Consider the following 18,174-nt stretch of genomic DNA (forward strand, 5'->3'; position numbering starts at 1 on the left):
CTCGGCCAGTCCTCCTGCATACCTTGCATGGTTTTGAGAAGCTGTGTCACTTCTGAACATGTGACAGTTGTGGCGTAGATCTAAGGTGTGGATCCTGGGAGCTTTAACTGTAGAAAACAATGAGGAATAAAAGAGTGTTTTAATCCTCTTTGGCTGTGATCTTTTTTAAAAAACCCAGGAAGGATGACAATTGATAATTGCTTCAGCTCTAGTTATCATCAGTAACCATAGTTCTAGCGGTCCAATATCCAAACCCCTTCCTGAGTTTGGGGGCCCCTTCCCTCTACAGAAACTGAAAATGCCAGGTCCTCATTCTCCAAGTCTCTCTTGCAGCTCAGGCCTGAGTACAGCCACAGGCTCCATCCACCCAAAGACCGAGCTCAGACTTTGATGCAGTGGAGCGTCAAAGGCAGGAGGCTGACCAAGGTGATGGCAGCCACCTGCCTTGCCCAGGCATAGAGGAGGTTGGTGCGTGTTGCCAAGCAGTGAGGTGACTCGCCCACAGTGGCCCAAGCATTGCCTCGTCCTTGGCTCATTTTGGACTCGGACCGTTTGTTCTGGTAGCTCAGCCGTGCTGCCTAGAACAAAATAACACCACTCTGGGCCCAAGAACTCTTCCTGCAAATGTCTCTTGCTCATTTGCCACCCGCCCTTCCTAAACCCTTCAGCGGTCAGCGTCCTTGCTCCAGTTTAACCTCTGCACTTGAAGCCGGGCATCAATGGCCCACATGTATACATCTGTTGTTTAGCGTCCACCCAGAGCTGGTCCTGGGCCTGGCACAGGGAGACACCAGAAAGTACATGACGAATGAAGCACTTCTTATGAGAATCACAAAATGAGCCAAGAGTGTTAAAGATGAAAGTGGTCTTAGAGATCAGCTCTGCTTCAGAAATGAGGACTTCATGGTCCAGAACGATTTCACGCTTCACATGAGGTTTCCCTTTAGCATGATTTCTGCCACACTCCACTGCTTCCTACTAAGGGCATTTATTTGGCAAACACAGTAATTCATTATAAAGTTCAATGAAAAGTTCCTTGGTCATTTGGAGTAATTGGAACTCTTATTTGCTGCTGGTGGGAAGGTAAATTGGTACAATCTCTTGCCACAACTATTGGCAGGATTTATTAAGCCATAGCCTATGATCCAGCAATTCCATTTTTGGGATTAATGACAGAAATGTGTACATGAGTGCATCAAAAGATATGTACAACGTTCATAGCAGTGTAATCCAACAGAACCCCAAAATCCTGGAAACCACTTAAATGTCCAGCAGAGGAACGGATACATTGTAGTGTATTCTCACAATGGAAAACTATACAGCAATGAAAATGAAGCATAGCTACATGACTCGAAGATGAATCTTTGAGTAGTGGGGAGTACAGGGGATTGGCAATGGGCATAGAACAGGCGGCTTTAGAGGCACTGATGATGTTCTATTTCTTGAAGGATTACCAGGTGTTTACTCTGTAAAAATTCATCTCACTGTACACTTATGATTTGTGTACTTTTTTATGAGTTATGCTTTAATAAAAATGTTTATTTTCTAAAAATCTCTGAAAACCCAGGTAAACAAGATTGGTTAACCCATTTTAGAGGTGAAGCCAAAAGAATTTATAAGATTAAAAAAAAGAAAAAAGGTCTTTGATTCACCAAACTAAATCGAAGTCCATACATTGAAGCACATGGCCCTGGTCCCTGAATGCTCAACCAAGGCCTCACTCACGGGCATCTGTGATGATTTTAGACATACTTCTAACACCTTTGGGGATCTGTCACTTTAGTCCACAGCATATCAAAAACAGAAAATCTGCTAAGTGTATGGATGTGCTAGGAGAGAAGTCTAAAGCCAACACTTTAATGGCAGAAATGAAAATCAGAAGGCAAGAACTCCAAGTGCGTATTGGTCAGGGCCATTTAGTACAGGGAAAATGCCTTATACACCAGCTACAATTCATGAGAAGTTCCTTGTCTTAGAGAAGAGTACAAATGTTCAGATGTTCAATTCATACTGACTATTCCCAATCCTTACAGAAAGTTCAGGTCCTTAGTGTAGTAGGTGGAGAACCAAATAGATCATTTCAGAAATTGCTCCACAACAGGATCAGAGAATTGCAGAGGTGAACACGGGCTAAGGCAAGAGGCCAGGAGCCATTCTGCACACAGGTCCAGGGATGGGCTCAGAGCAGCCATGGCAGAGCTGGGGGTTGTGGGGTGAGGGCATCCAGGAGCCCTGAGAGAAGCGAGATGGAGGCCAGGGCAGCTGGACTTGGTCAGGATCCATTCAACATTCAAGGGTGCCCCAGTAAGAGTTAAAAAGAAAAGATAATGAGACCGGTCATAGGGCATCATAAGTAGTTTGAGATTTTATAGAATGTATAGTTTTCTAAAAAATTGTGAGCACCATTACACATTCCATTTCTTGCTCTTTTAAACAATGGCAGGTGGAAGCCTCATCAGCAAGCCAGGCTTCCTTGGACAAGGCTGGGGTGGAGGCTTCTGTGCCCTACAGGCCTCTGGGCCTCCCCAGTGGTCCACTGATGAGGACAGTGGCCGATGCTCTTCCTTTGCCTGGAATGGGTTTCCCTCCCTCCGCCGGCCATGCGCTTTTCTGGCCCTGCCCCTGTCCCCAGGGCTGGGCACACTCTGGGACCTGGGCTGGTTGGTTCACCTGCCTTGGGACAGGAGCAGCAATGTCTTGTGAAGACGTGGAACAAAAGGCCCCTGAGAGGAGGTCTCAGCTCCTCAGAGCCTTTTGAGGATTTCTTTGCAGGCTTAGAAAATGAACACTCCCGAGTCTCCATATCATCACTGTTTTATTCCACAACCAACTGTCCCCAAAGCTTTTGGACTGACTGTCTCCACTACTATCTCAAAGTACAAGTACAGCTGACGGAAAAAAAAAAGTCACGTGTGAATGAAAGCAAACAAAACTCAACAACGTAGCGGCAGAATTAGGAACAATGATACGGGGGGAAAATTGAAGCAGGCTGACAGTTTAAGAAGGGAGGTGTTGTCACAGCCTGGGGATTAGCAAATTTGAGGTTTGCAGAGAGCAATATAGGGAGGGAACCTCAGAGATGGGAGAATTATAGTAATTACAATTGTTTTCTTTCTCTATAATATGCACGAAGAGTAAATGTTAAAATAATAATTCATTTTAAGTAATGGGTGGGGCCTCAAGAGACAAGAGAAGGACCAGTGCTCAGAGGGGGTTTACAGGGGCAACAAGGATGAGGAAAACACCATCCCGGGAGCATGATCCTGGCTCTCAGAATTAAAGGGAAGTACCCCACTATTCGGGGAGAACTTTGTCAGCATTTGGGGGCCACATTTGTAATGTTAAATTAGTGTTTATAGAATAGGCATGGCTTTAAGGAGTAATTCCAGTAAGCATAGGGGCCCTTAAAACTATTTTCTCTCATTCAGACTCTGCAAAGCAATATTAACTGTTGAGGTCAAAATTCAGAGAGGAGATTGCGTGAGCCTGGAGCCGCCAGGTGTGACTGCACGGGAGGTGCAATGCCTGACTCACTGCCCGACTCGAGGTGTCGCCATCACATTGTCGTCGCTGTAAAAGGTGCATCTGGAGTTGAGCTGTGTGCAGCCTGCCCACGGGTACGTGGCAGCCACAGCAGGCTCGTGGCATGGCCAGTTTCTTCTGCAAGTTTCCTTATCTGTCCTTTCTCATGATACTATTGAACGTTGCCTTTTCCAAACTTTCCTATGACCCTTCCCCAAGCCTCTGGCCCCCACCCGCCACCGAGCAGAAGATGTCACCTCCCCCTTCCTGGAGAAACCCTGGCTAAAGGATGGAAGTCACGTTAACTTCCTGCCACCTCATCTGAATGTGGTTCTCCACCTGGACCCGCCTTTGCCTGTCTTTCCCCCGACCCCCTAGCTGCAGGGGCAGCAGCGGCCTGCCCCTCACTCATGCTCCTCATCGAGGCCTTCTCAGGACTCAGCCCGCAGTAGCAGGCGAGTCCCTGGCCTGCACAAGAGGGCCCTCTCCTGGCCATGCCCTTCTGCTCCCAGTGGAGGGAGGGACACACATCCACCCTGGTTCTCGCCACCCCCCCTTCCTGAACGTGCTCTGGATACCGGGGACCCCAGGACGTCCTGCCCAAATGGTCCCAGATGGCCTCTGTGGGCCTCGTCCCTGGGTTCCACATGTACAGCCCCAGGCCCAGGCATGGTAGAGAGGCGGCTGTTTGTGAGGGTCGGGGAGAAGATGGGCAGGTTTCCACACATGTGCACACGTGTAGCCTCATGATGCCCGGTGGAGCAAGGGCTGAAAGGGAGGGGGCCCGGCGCTGGCATGGCTGTCCCCATGCCACCACGTCTGCAGCAGAACTCCACGGAATCTGAGAACTCTAAACTGAGCTGTGGTCTTCTGAGTTGTGAAGGTATGTTTGCTGAGGTAGAAGGGTAGAAGGTATTTTATTTTACAGTTCATTAGCTTGATTTGTGCTTTAAATAGCAAGACACGTGGTAAGTAGGCCTCCATTTGTATTCTTGCCCTGGACTCTGCAAATGTTAGCGTCAGGCCTATTTTCAATTTCTCTCTCTTTCCCGCCTTTAAATATTTCCATGCAGCTGCCAGGTGAAAAATTAGCAAACAACTATGTGAACCAGGGCCCCTCCCCACCCCTCTCTGGCCTGAGTTCTCTCCTAGACAAGGATCGTTTAAACAATAAGGCCCTCCGCAATCATCACTAGGGCCTGCAAGCCTCGGGAAAACAGGGATGGAGAAGAAACTGCCTCTGCCCAAGTGAGCCTACATTCCGCATGACATAACGTGTCCTGTGATGGAGGAAACAGGCCGCTGGGAGCGCCTCCTTGAGGGACATCGCACTTGGTTTAAAGGTGGGAACGGAGATCAGAGAACGTTCCTGAGAGGTGATGTCCAAAGAACAAATCCAGACAAGACTGTGATCACCTCTGAGGGGCTCCGTCAGCTTCTGGTTGCAGTGGGGCTAATTCGGCCTGCACATCCCTACAGAACAGGCACTGCACGCTCGGCTCCTCTCGTGGCGGCTGTAGGTTGGGGATTTTGAGGGTCTCGACTGCAGCTTCAAGGTTACTTCGCATCATCAAGGAGTCCCATACCAACTGGAGCAGCCATTGTTCATAAAGTGAGCAACACCCATCGTACTTCGCACAAGTTATCAAGAGAAGGGGGCAGCGTGTCTTCCATCCAATAGCATGATCCCAATACCCACTACTTTTCCTGAAATTGATGAGACAACTGAGTAGATGCTTTACATCTCAGGTGAGATGGGGTAGCTTAACAAGCACATTAGAGTTGACCCTTGAACCACATGGGGGTTGGGGGCCCACCCACATAAAACTGAAAATCTGCGTATAACTTTACAGTCAGTCCTCCAGATGCACAGTTCCACATCCGTTGATTCAACCAGCCGAGGATTGTATGGTACTGTAGTATGTATTTATTGAAAAAAATCCTTGTGTAAGTGGACCCACGCTGTTAATTTATCTCCAGCAATAGATACGGAAGCACGTGAGCCACACCTGAGGCAGCATGTGTGGAGTCCCTGCCTGTGCCCACAGTGTGCAGTGATGGCGCCGCCAAGGTGGACGTGGAACACGTTTCTCCCCAGCCCAAAGCTTCTCCTCCTTGAGTGGATGTGCTCCCGCGTTTCTCTCACCCTCGTCGTTGCTAATCATCTGTTGCTGCTCTGCCACTCAATCCTTGAGGACTCTGGCAACTGCCCACAGGGAGTTTCTGTCCAGCGGAAAAGACAAATCTATTGTCTCTCTTCCCCTGCTAGACTGGGGGCTTCCTGAGAGCAGGGACTATTCTGTTTTGTTTGTCCTCGTCTCTATCCTCGGGGCTGGGCATACTACAACTGCTTACTTGATAGCAGATGACTAAGAGTGATGGGAGAACGGAACAGGGGTTTTAACCAAACCAGAGGGATGGGGAAGGCTAAAATAATAGCATGTCAGCCAAGATAGGAAAAGTGGGTGGAAATAAATGAGACCCCAGGAGGGTGGTTTGGGGAGAAAAGCAGCTCCAGGCAGAAGCAGGAGCAACATGGGTAAAGGCCCTGAGGGAGGAGGGAACACAGCTGGTTGGTGGAACTGACAAAAGTGAAAACTGGACTGGAGTGCAGAGAGCTGGGTGAGAGGCAAGGTTGGAGAGGTGGGCAGCTCTCTGAAGGCCTGTGAATCCATGTTGTGGACGTTGGACTTCATTCTAGGGAACATGGAAAGCCACTGAAGGGTTTCAAGTAGAGGACACGATCGAAACATTGCTCATCTGTATTGTTGAAGAGGTCATATGGAATTGTATGTGGGAACTGGATTGGAGGGACCAGAGGTGAACCAGAAAGATAAAAAGGCAACGTAGGAGTCCTCAAGGGAGATGATGGTGGCTGGAGTGGGGTTATAGTGCAGAGGTGACTGAAGGGGAGGAGTCAAGGATGACACCCAGGTTTCTAGTTTGAACAACTGGTGAATAATGGTGGCATTTGCTGAGATAGGAAGTGCTGAAGGGGTGTGTTTGGAAGAGCAAGGAGGAGGATGAATTGTTTTTGCCAAGCTGAGTGTGAGATGCTGAGTGTGATAAGCATCTGAATTTACATCTAGGCAGGGAATTTTATATCTGGCTATGCATCTTTGGAGAAAGATCCAGATAAGAGATGCAAATCTGAAAGTGATCTGCATTTATATTTTTTTTTTTTTAATTTTTGGCTGCCTCGGGTCTTCGTTGCTGCGCACAGGTTTTCTCTAGTTGTGGCGAGGGGGGACTACTCTTCGTTGCGGTGTGCAGGCTTCTCATTGCGGTGGCTTCTTTTGTTGCGGAGCGTGGGCTCTTGGCGCGCGGGCTTCAGAAGTTGCAGCAGGTGGGCTCAGTAGTTGTGGCACGTGGGCCCTAGAGTGCACGGGCTCAGTAGTTGTGGCTCGCGGGCTCTAGAGCACAGGCTCAGTAGTTGTGGTGTGTGGGCTTAGTTGCTCCACGGCATGTGGGATCTTCCCGGACCAGGGGTTGAACCTGTGTCCCCTGCATTGGCAGGTGTATTCTTAACCACTGCACCACAAGGGAAGTCCCTGATCTGCATTTAGATGGTACCTGAGGCCCCATGAGTTGGTGAAATGTCTGGGGAAAGTATAAACTGAGGAGGGCAGAGGGCCTTTGACCAAGCAACAAGGAACTCTCGATATGTAAGGACTGAGAAGGAAGAGCTGGTTCCAAGCCTGGCTGTTCATTAGAATCACCTGGGAAACTTAAAAAATGTATATCTGCTGGGGTGTATGTGTCTACATAACCTATATATATATTTTTAAATTTTATTCATTATTATTTCTTTTTTTTAATATTTATTTATTTGGTTGTGCTGGGTCTTCGTTGCGGCATGCAAACTCTTAGTTGCAGCATGCATGTGGGATCTAGTTCCCTGACCAGGCATTGAACCCGGGCCCCCTGCATTGGGAGCACGGAGTCTTAACCTCTGTGCCACCAGGGAAGTCCCACATAACCTATATTTTGAAAAAAACTATAGTATGATTAGAAACCATTTGGTAGAAGAAAAAAACTGTCAAAGAGAGGATCAGTGGTTAGGAAAAAAGGAAAATAAAAGAATGGTGATGTTCCAGATGCCAAGGGAAGGAGTTCGGGAAGAAAGGGATTAGGCAAAATCAGGACTAAATTTTCCGCTGGGAAGCCAGATGGTGAGACACCCACTTGGCAGATTCCTCTGTAGTAGGGGATTGCTGTTTAAACTCAGTAAAATCTACTAGGGGATTATGGAAAGGTGCCCAGCAGAACACCTTGTGTTCAATGCCCTCATACAGGCATGCACAGAGTGGGTGCAGGGGAAGGGGAGGGAAAGGAAGGTGCATCAGGTGGCAGGGAGCTTTTCATTGGAAGTAGCATCTGAACTGCAGCATTCCTAGGAGAGGAAATAATGGAAAAAAAACTATGATGAGTTAAGAGAATGATGTACACTCTAGGCAAGAGTTAGTCCCTGGCTGCAGGGACTTAAGTGTTAGGAATGGAGCAAGAAAAGGGGTCAGAGCCCAGTTATTAAGGACCTTATATGCCAAGGTAAAAGAGCCCTGAAGAACGTAAGAAAGTAAGTGGCACGATTAGATTTGTGATATAGTTAGCCCATTCTGGCAGCCAATGTGAAGGATGGCCTGGGGTCAGGAAGAATTAGGAAAAGATGGAGGCTCAAACTTCCATCAAGAGGCTGTGACACAATATTGTAAATCAACTGTACTCCAATATAATATAAAAATTAAAGTAAAAAAAAAGAAATTAAACAAAATAAAACAAACAAGAGGCTGCAAGAGGTGTCTTGCAAAGATCCAGATGAGGGGTGATGGATTCACCAGGATAGGAAGAGAAGTGAGTGGGTAGCTGACTGGAATGAGAAGAGAGTGGACCCAGGAAGCCAGGATCAACACCTAGTTTCTGGCTAGGTGAGTAGTTGGTGGGAGATGTCAGTCTTTGAGATAAGGAATAAGGAAGACTAGATTTAGGGGAAGATAAGGGTGGAGAATGGAGTACAGGAGGGAATATTTCAACACTGGTAGGTATTCCTTTCTCCAAAGGAGAAAAGATGTCAGTAACATTATTACTGGTTTCCTATTCTCTTTCTCTCACCTGTAAGTCATTCTGCAGCATATTTCCTTCAAGTATCCAGATTCATAAATACTACTTTCCTGTATCAGAACACAGAAGTTTCAACCAATTACTGCAAGGGGTTTTCATTTTTTAATTACTTCATTTAAAAAATACTTATAATGTACCAACGACTTGCAAGGCTCTCATGAACCTGGGAAAGAAAAGTAAGCAAAACATAACTGGCCTTCCCCTTTTAGAGCTTACTTTCTAGCAGACACCAAATAAGAAATGAACCAACCAATTATAAACCATGTAATTTACGTCATGAAGATTTGAAGAAGTATAGAGTATCATGTGGCAAATAACAAGAGGAAGGGGTGTTCCACTGAAGTTCATAAATAGGCTTTAGCAGATTTGTGAACTGCTGAACTCTGTATGTAAGATTTTGTCTGTGCCTGTATAATTTGGGGGGGGGGGGAAGAAGGGGGAGCTGAGATGCTCAAAGGGGTCCATGACCCCTTCAAGGTTAAGAACCACTCTACCCTTCAAATCCATCTGGGCACCAGGGTACACAAACTTCTGCGCGACAAGGCCGCGACTAAGGGGAATGCTGGCAGTCTGGCGGTCTGTCTAGTCCACAGAGAATGACCTTACCTTTACACTTAGAGACATCAAAAGCGATCAATCTTCTGACTTAACGTGATAAGAGACAACGTGGTGATTAGCTTTTAAAAAATCCAGTTATTTTAAAAAGATCACGGGATGGTCTAATCCTCAATCCCTGGGGACGTCCAAGCACGTGCCCGGGTCCGAGCGCATGAGCAGCAGCACGCCGCCCGCCAGACGCCCTCCCGCCCGGAAGGAAGAGACAGCTCCGAGCTCCGCCTTTTAGATTTGGCCGAGAGAAGTCAACAAAAGCTTTCGGAGTCCAGGCCGGGTTTTCAAAAGCATTAAGACGGAAGTAACGGCGGGCCGGAAGTTCTAGGGCCTGCACTGGGACCGAAGTGGGGAGGGGGGTAGGAGGAAGACTCGGGGTAGGAATGGCGGCTCAAATTCCAATTGTGGCCACCACTTCCACTCCGGGGATAGCCCGGAACAGCAAGAAGAGGCCGGCCAGTCCTTTCCACAACGGCAGCAGCGCCGGGGGCTATACCGCCAGTAAGAAGAAAAAGGTGTCCGCCTCCGGCTTTGCGCAGGTACGCTGTCACTCCCCTAGTCTGCGCGTTGCCGGGGCGAAGAGCGCGTGCGCCGGGCTGCGGGGCCGAACACTGGGAGGCGGGGCGCGGCACTGGGAGGCGGGGCGCCTCGCGTGGGCGGGCCCTGCTGTCGTACCTCTTGGGTAAACGCAGGTGTCTGGTGCAAATGAAACATTTTTTCCCCTTAGTTTGCATACGTGGAGTTTGGTTAAAGAACGACCCGCGTTGCATTGTCCATGAGGAGAACTGGGGAGGTGGGGAGGTTGTTATTGCCTTACTAGTAGAGACGCCCCTTACCGTCGGGGTCGCGATTAGAGCGAGGCTCGGGACTTTTCTTTATGTGAGTTTCAGTCAACCAGAAGTTCTCCTGTCTCACCTTCGTCCATTCTACAGACATTTACCGAGTGCCTGTGAGGTGCAGAGCGCCCTAATGAACCGTGTGAAGGAACACAAAGATGTATTGATACAGATGATTTCTCTCATCCTCAGAAAAGTGCTTTTTTGACCCTCAGTTTCCCTGTCCCAAAGTGGGTTTGGTCTTACCTCATGCGGTTGTTATGAGGATTCAATGAGATCATGGTCCTAAGCTCGGAGCACAGCGCCTGGCACAGACTTCACAGCATCTGGGCGATCGGGGCTCCGCAATTCCAGCAAAGAATTTTCAGCAGAAGAGTAGCTTGGTTGATGAGTGTTTTTCTTGGCTGCTTCATGTTATTTAAAGCAATGAGAAAGCAAAGATGGACTGTGTTATTTTGTGCTCTCCAACACATGGCGTGGCATCCTAAACCCAGAACGACATTCTAGAGATATTAACTGTCTGTGGCTTCCTCCGTCGATAATTGGTAGTGCATGTTTTTTCCTTTTAAAATACTTTATTGACGTATGATTTGCATACAGTAAAATGCCCAAATCTTAAGAGTACTGATCAATGACTTTACATATGTATCCACCGATGTGGCCAGCATCCAGATTAAGATAGAGAGCATTTCCAAGAGCCCCAGAATATTCCCTGGTGACCCTTTCCAGTTAGTACTCTCTTCCCTCCCTGCCAGAGGTAACCAGTACTCTGACATCTCTCCCCATAGATTGACTTTGCGTTTTTGAGCAGAATATAAATGGAATCATACAGAGCATATTCTCTTGTGTCTGTTTGGATTTCTCTGTGAAAAAATGTTTGTGAGAGTTATTCATTCATTCATGTTATTACCTGTATCAGTACATAGAGTATATTGTGTAAATATACCACAACTGATGAACATTTGAGTTGTTTACAGTTTTTGCTCTTATGCATAAGCTGTTCTGAACATTCCTAGAAATCTGGGTAGATACATGCTTTCATTTCTCTTGGGTAAATGGATAGTAGTGGAATTGCTGGATCATAAGGTAGACACACATTGAACTTAGAAGTTGTTAAACAGTATTTCCCAAAGTAGTTGCACTATTGTGCATTCTGAGCAGCAGAGTATGAGAGTTCCAGTTGCTCTACATCCTCAACAATCCTTGGCATCAAGTCTTTAATTTTAGCCATTCTGATGGTTGTGTCATGGTACTTCTTTGTTTTAATTTTTGTGTCTCAGATTACTAATGATGTTATCACTATTTAATTTGCTTTTGACCATTCCGATATCTTCTGTGAAGTGCCTGATTTTTTTCTCATTGTGTTGTTGTTTTTGGGGTTTTTTTTTAATTGTTAATGTATAGGAGTTCTTTATATATTATTGGTTGGAGTCCTTTGCCAGATATATGCATTGCAAGTACTTTCTCCCAGTATGTGCACGGTGCATGTTGATATCCAGCTGTGCTGAGACCAAGGAATGTAGTCAGTACCTATTGGGAGGAATGACTGTTTTGACCCTAAAGGTAGCATTGATCATCAGCTCTCCCACAGCAGGCTTCAGAGAGTGGACGAATGACTTCAGGACGCTGGGAATTCCCAGTAACCCAGCTTGGTGGAAATCACAACTCTGGTGGTCTTAGAGCTCTCAGTGAGGGGAAGGGCTGCCTAGGTACTCCCTGTGGGTCTTCTCCATCTCATCAGCCTCAGCGAATCCTCAGGCTAGAAAGAGAAGGGCATTCCCTGGAATAGTGAATTCTTTTCTTTGTTCTCCTCTTCCCAGCTGGCATTTAACTAATGACGTATATAGCCAGTTACCTGACTCCCACCCTCAGCATCTCATGAAGAAGGAAAAAAACTTGGCTTCTATCTCCAGAAAGGAGTCTTAGATTTTTTTTTTTTTTTTTTCCTGCTCTAACATAGCATTCCATCCTAGTTCCCTTGTCCGCAAATGCAGGCATTTGCGCAATGCTGCCCTGAGGGCTGTCTGGAATCTTCCTGAATTGACCCTTATCTGTGTCCCCTCCTCAGCCTTTCTGTCCCGTTTCAGTTGAGCTCAGTCAGTAAGAATTTATTTCTGTTATGTCTCCAGCAGTATACTTAAGACATTTCAAGGGATTATAGCTTGTCCCTGCCATCCCAAAATCCTTCCAGGAGGAGAGAATGACCTACACATATTGTATTAGTTTTCTATTGCTGTCGTAACAAATGACCACAAATTTAGTAGCTTAAATAACACCCATTTATTAGTTCCTGGTTCTGTAGGTCAGAAGTCCTGGCACAACAAGACTGGTTTGGTTCCCTGCGCAGGGTGTCACCAAGCTGAAACCAAAGAGTTGGCCGGCTAGTTTGTTGCCTGGATGCTCTGGGGGAAAATCTTTTTTTGAGGCTCATTCCGGTTGTTGGCAGAATTCAGTTCTTCGCAGTGGTAGGGCTGCGGCCCCTGTCTCCTTGCTGTCAGTTTGTCACTGTCCACACTCCTAGCCACGTGGCCTCCTCCATCTTTATTTATTTATTTATTCATTATTATTGGAATATAATTGCTTTACAATGTTGTGTTAGTTTCTGCTGTACAACGAAGTGAATCAGCTATATGTATACATATATCCCCTCCCTCTTGGACCTCCCTCCCCCCCTCCCCCCTTCCCACCCATCTAGGTCACCACAGAGCACCCGGCTGAGCTCCCTGAGCTATACAGTAGGTTCCCACTCGCTAGCTATTTTACACCTGGTAGTGTATATATGTCAATCCCAGTCTCCCAATTCATCCCAGCCCCCTTCCCCCCACCCCCTGTCCACACTTCCATTCTCTACGTCTGCATCTCTATTCCTGCCCCACAAATAGGGTCCTCTGTACCCTTTTTCTAGATTCCACATATATGCCTTAATATATGATATTTGTTTTTCTCTTTCTGACTTACTTCACTCCGTATGACAGACTCTGGGTCCATCCACATCTCTACAGATGACCCAATTTCGTTCCTTTTTATGGCTGAGTAATATTCCATTGTATATATGTACCACATCTTCTTTATCTGTGAAGCCAGCTATGGAGAATCTCTTTTGTGTCTAATCTCTCTCACACCTCAAATGTCTCTGACTTCTCTTGTCTCTGACTCTGAACCAGCTTTAGAGAGTTTATGTGATTAGGGCAGGCCCACCAGGATAGTCTCTTGTTTAAGATCAGCTGACTTGAGACCTTAATTATTTGTCAAATATAAGATATATATTGCAAATCCCTTAAATATATCTCAGATCCCTTCACAGTGGTACGTACATTAGTGGTGCGTTTGCTTAAAAATGGGAAGAAGGTGTGTGTACACCAGAGGCCGGGAATCTTAAGGGCCATCTCTGAATTCTACCTATCACATATCTGAAACAATTAGGAAAATCTCGTCATTTCTAACCATGTCCCAAAGCAGATTATAGGTCTTCTCTGGTATTGGTGCCTTAGTGGTGGGACACAGGAAGATGAGGATTCAGCGTAGGTGATGGTCATCAGAGAAGGAGAGGTGGGGAGGGAGAAGAGGGACTAGAGGTGGCCTTTGAGGGGTGGTGGGTTTGGATGGGGAAGGCCTTCCGGAGTCGGCGCTGTGTACATGTATCAGATTGCTCAAGGTTTCATCAGTGAGAAATGAGTGGGTTTTTTAATATAAATGATTGTAGTTCTTGAGTTAAAAGGGACTTTAGAGATCTTTCAGTATCTAAATTTCAGTAGTTTCCGCTATTTTGTGTCTTACAAAAAAGCAGTGTCTATAAAACTTTCATGGGATTTAAAAATTTACAAAGGACATTTACATAGACATTAGAGTGCTTTTTGAAATTGGTGAAAATAACTCAATGGATTCTTAAGGTGGGTTTTACTTTCCAGAATGTGAATGCTATTTCTAAAGTAAAATTGAGTGATTAGATGAAATTTAAAGGGTTTTCTGCTTGGAAGTCCTCAGGGGTTGAAGGGAATATTTTTGATCTAAAAGTATTCTGAGCAAAGCATTTATAGATGTCTCCTTTATGTCAGCCCTAGAAAATGGTATTAAATAGTTTAATAGTACTAAAACAATTTTGTTTTATTATTCCATCAAGATGAATCTTTAGTTCAGCAGAAATTATTATTATTATTTTTATTTATTTATTTTTAATGTCTGAAACATTTATATTAACATATTTCCATACAAATAACCCAATGAAAGTTTAGTATTAGTTGTTTTGTTTGTTTGTTTTTTTATACTGCAGGTTCTTATTAGTCATCAATTTTATACACATCAGTGTATACATGTCAATCCCAATCGCCCAATTCAGCACACCACCATCCCCGCCCCACCGCAGTTTTCCCCCCTTGGTGTCCATATGTCTGTTCTCTACATCTGTGTCTCAACTTCTGCCCTGCAAACCGGCTCATCTGTACCATTTTTCTAGTTTCCACATACATGCGTTGACATACGATATTTGTTTTTCTCTTTTTGACTTACTTCACTCTGTTTGACAGTCCCTAGATCCATCCACGTCTCAACAAATGACTCAATTTCGTTCCTTTTTATGGCTGAGTAATATTCCATTGTATATATGTACCACAGCTTCTTTATCCATTCGTCTGTCGATGGGCATTTAGGTTGCTTCCATGTCCTGGCTATTGTAAATAGTGCTGCAATGAACATTGGGGTGCATGTGTCTTTTTGAATTATGGTTTTCTCTGGGTATACGCCCAGTAGTGGGATCAGCAGAAATTATTGATGTTTATGCTTGCTAAGTTAAGTTGTACAGATTGTCACAGAATTACAATTCTGTGTTTGGATTTATATTTTCAGTGTAACTAATATAGTTATTGATTAATTACATCATAATCTGGAAAGTGCCATCTCCCATCCATTCTGGTCATGATATTTTGAAAATGATTAGTGTTAACTTGGGTTGGAGAACAGATACACTGTGCTGTGCTAAAGTGAAAGAATTAAATCATAATCATAAATCAAAAATCATAAAAATAATTAATAATAATAATATTTATTGGGCATTTAGTGTGTACCAAATGTTGTTCTAGGCACTTTCTAAGTACTATCTCATTTAATTCTCTGTGAATTGTTATTCTACAGGTAAAAAGACAGGAGCATAGAGAGGTTAAGTAACTTTTCCATGGTCACACAGCTAATAAGTCATAGGGTCAGTATTGGGACCCAGACAGACTGTCCAGAGTCCACATTTATTTTTCTTGACTGCCTCTCTTAATATCACTCTTACCACTCTCTACCTTAGAAGATGTAATTGGATCTCTAATGTAACCAAATCCAAGGTGCAGAGAAAAGCTTTGGGGGGGAATTTTATTAGCTCAATACAGGGCATTTTAGACTTTCCAAGTGCCTATTTAAGTTAATAAAATCTACAGAGAAACCTAATTGACCTATAGACTGAGTGTTACCTAATAGGCTGATTTGTGATGGTGAAGCAGTTAGCAAAGCATCTAAATAAGTTGAGAGGCAGCAGTTGCTTCTTTAGAAGGTTAGTGCAGAGTGCAGGTGATGGTAGAATCTTGTGTAATTGGAGGCATCCAGAGAACACTGGACTGATTTGATTTATTCATCTAAAAAATAATCATTCTACCCCACCTTTTAAAAAAATCATGATAATGTTAGTTTTCTTTTTTCTATTTTTAAAGTGGACATAAAACGTCAGCCAGTCTTCTTCCCCCACAATTACTATAATTTGTGTTTTCTACGTGTTGTTATAGTTTCTCATAAACTATATTTGGTGTGTAACATTGCATGCCCTGCTTTTCACTTAGCACTGTTTTCTCTTTGTTTGTTTGTTTTTAGCTGCACCACACAACATATGGGATGTGGGATCTTAGTTCCACGACCAGGGATCGAACCTGCGCCCCCTGCACTGGAAGCGCAGAGTCTTAACCACTGGACCGCCAGGGAAGTCCCACTTAGCACTGTTTCTTGACCCTTTCTCTATGTTGATAGTCTTCTCAAGGAATAAAGTGCTCTTCTTTAATTGACTTGATTGAATGTTAGGTTGCATCTCACTTTTTTGGTGTTTCAAGTAACCCTACAGTAACCCTGCAGTTTTAGACTAAGGTCAGGTATTTGAATCTAGACTCCTATTAGATAGATGTAACTGGGCATTGGATTCATGAATGATAAGACAGAGGACATTTGTCTCCCTTCCGTGTAACCACAGACAGAAGGCCCCCTTTCAGTCTGAGTCAGGGCCCTACAGGCTGCCAAGGAGACACGAAGTGGTGCATTTGGGCTCTGGTTGGGCGAGCTGAGGCCTTGCTGACTCTGGAGCAGTCCTTTGATGGCAGGCTGGGTTCCCCTTCCTTGGGACTTAATCAGCTCTTTTCGTGCTGCGAAGAGGGGACAGCCCTTAGGGCCGGGCGTCATTCCTTTCCTCTGCTCTCAGGGCTTTTGTGTCTTGGGGCGGGACAGTTCAGCTCCTAAAGTCTCTTAGTGTTAATAATGGTTTAGTAACATGGAAACTATACATCATTTCAGATTGTACTTCATTGCAGCCCAGCCTCACAGACTTGATCCTCCCCTGATGGTACGTCTCTCCCTCTCATCCCATCACTAACAGAGCCGGGCGTCCAGCTTGGCTGAAGCCCAGGGGAAGGGAAGAACGAGGGCGCAGTACCATGGAGGGTGGGTTTAAAGAGGAAAGAAAAGCAGAAAACCCCACTCAGGGCCCAGAGTCGGGTGTTCTTTTGCATCTGGTCAGAGAGGGAAGCAAGCCTTCACTGTTGCAGAGGCAGCAAGCGGCCCCAGATTGACGTGGCCTAGTTGGTGTCAGGATGGCGTCCTTTCCTGTCCCATCCTCAGCGTGACTCCTCAGCGGGGGTTCGGCCTGCTGACGAGGGAGGAGATGAGGATGGGGTGACCAGACAAACAGGAGGGTTCGGTTCTGGAAGTCAGCGCTTGAGCGCATCACCTTCACCCACTTCTTGCTGCTGGAGCGGCTGATGCAGACTCCCGACCCTCTCTTCCCATTGCCTCCCTTCCTCTGTCCTCTGTCCGCTGGCATGTCCTCTCCCGGGGGGGGGGCTCCCAGACCTGCCAACCCATGTGGGCTTCAAGGCACCTGCTTTCCTCTGCCGCCTCTGGGGCCGCACCCCTGCCCAAGTCCCGCGAGGTTTCTGCTGCGTCCTCCTGGGTCTCCCGGGGCCTGGGAGCAAACAGCCGACCTCAAAGGATGCCCTTGTTCCCTCCCGGGATTTCACTGTGCACCCGGCGCCTTTGAGCCCCCCACTAGGAGTCAGGGAAGAAGCAGACACAGAGAGGGAGGAACGCAGGCCCACAAGAAAAAGCCGAGGTCCCTGCTGAGGACGGTGGCCTGCAACCCGGGCATGTTCCATGGGTGGTTCTGGAATCACCATAGGAGGCCTTGGGGCCTGGTTCTTCATTTCCCTCTAGTATCTCCTCTTTGCTTCTGAACAGTTCCGTTTGTTTATTGTCTCCCAGATGGAAACAACATTATGTAAGCAGTCATTTTCTTTATGAAAAACTCAAATGAAGTTGAAACTTCCAGTGGATCTGGCCCCGGGAAACCTCTTTCACATTCCACTTGTTTTTCCTGAGTTGGCCCTGGCTGGCTTGGCTTTTCTGCTCTGACGTGATGCTCACTGCATAGTTAGTTAGTAGGGTTGTTTTTCTCTCTCTCCCTTAACTTAGGCTGCCCTGTAGGCCCAGCCTCCTGATGGTCCCCACCCACTGGCCTGCTCCTCGCTGGTGTCTTGCTGTGCCCTTGTGAATTGTCGGATTCCTGGGGAGAACAGCCCCTATCCTTCTCCTGACGCTGGCAGGTGGCCTGCTCACCTCACAGGCCTTCCAGCCAGTGGGCCTGGGCTTCCCCCTTCGGCACTGTGCTACCGCCTCTTGACAGAGCAGGCCCCTGTCACTCTTCTACATCTGCATGCCAGCCATTGCTTCCTCCCCAGGGCCCGTGGCTCATTCGCTGCTAGGTTGGCAGCTGGCTGTGTGCGGAGGAGGGTCTCACATGGCCACTGTATTTTTTTAATCCTCTAAATATTTTAGTGTGGATTTCCTAAAACCAAAG

General features: G+C 46.2%; 1 protein-coding gene and 1 long non-coding RNA gene across 3 annotated transcripts in view; one reads left to right on the plus strand and one right to left on the minus strand.

Moving 5' to 3' along the window:
• On the minus strand, positions 1-9,575 carry LOC133075962 (uncharacterized). Of its 2 annotated transcripts, none has more exons than XR_009697433.1 (3): positions 9,247-9,575; positions 8,632-8,690; positions 1-107 (listed from the first exon to the last, which is right to left on the minus strand). It is a non-coding gene; the product is annotated as an uncharacterized LOC133075962 (long non-coding RNA). The 2 variants fall into 2 exon arrangements; XR_009697432.1 differs by lacking the exon at positions 1-107 and adding an exon at positions 7,863-7,915.
• Positions 9,498-18,174, plus strand: part of INO80C (INO80 complex subunit C) — a 22,548-nt gene continuing 13,871 nt past the window's right edge. Inside the window, exon 1 of the mRNA XM_061170457.1 lies at positions 9,498-9,788. Within this exon, the coding sequence (XP_061026440.1) occupies positions 9,633-9,788 (156 nt within the window). The 5' untranslated portion in view covers positions 9,498-9,632. The remainder of the gene's footprint in view (positions 9,789-18,174) is intronic.

This window comes from Eubalaena glacialis, chromosome 15 (genome assembly GCF_028564815.1).
Source record: "Eubalaena glacialis isolate mEubGla1 chromosome 15, mEubGla1.1.hap2.+ XY, whole genome shotgun sequence".
NCBI classification, from domain to species: Eukaryota; Metazoa; Chordata; class Mammalia; order Artiodactyla; family Balaenidae; genus Eubalaena; species Eubalaena glacialis.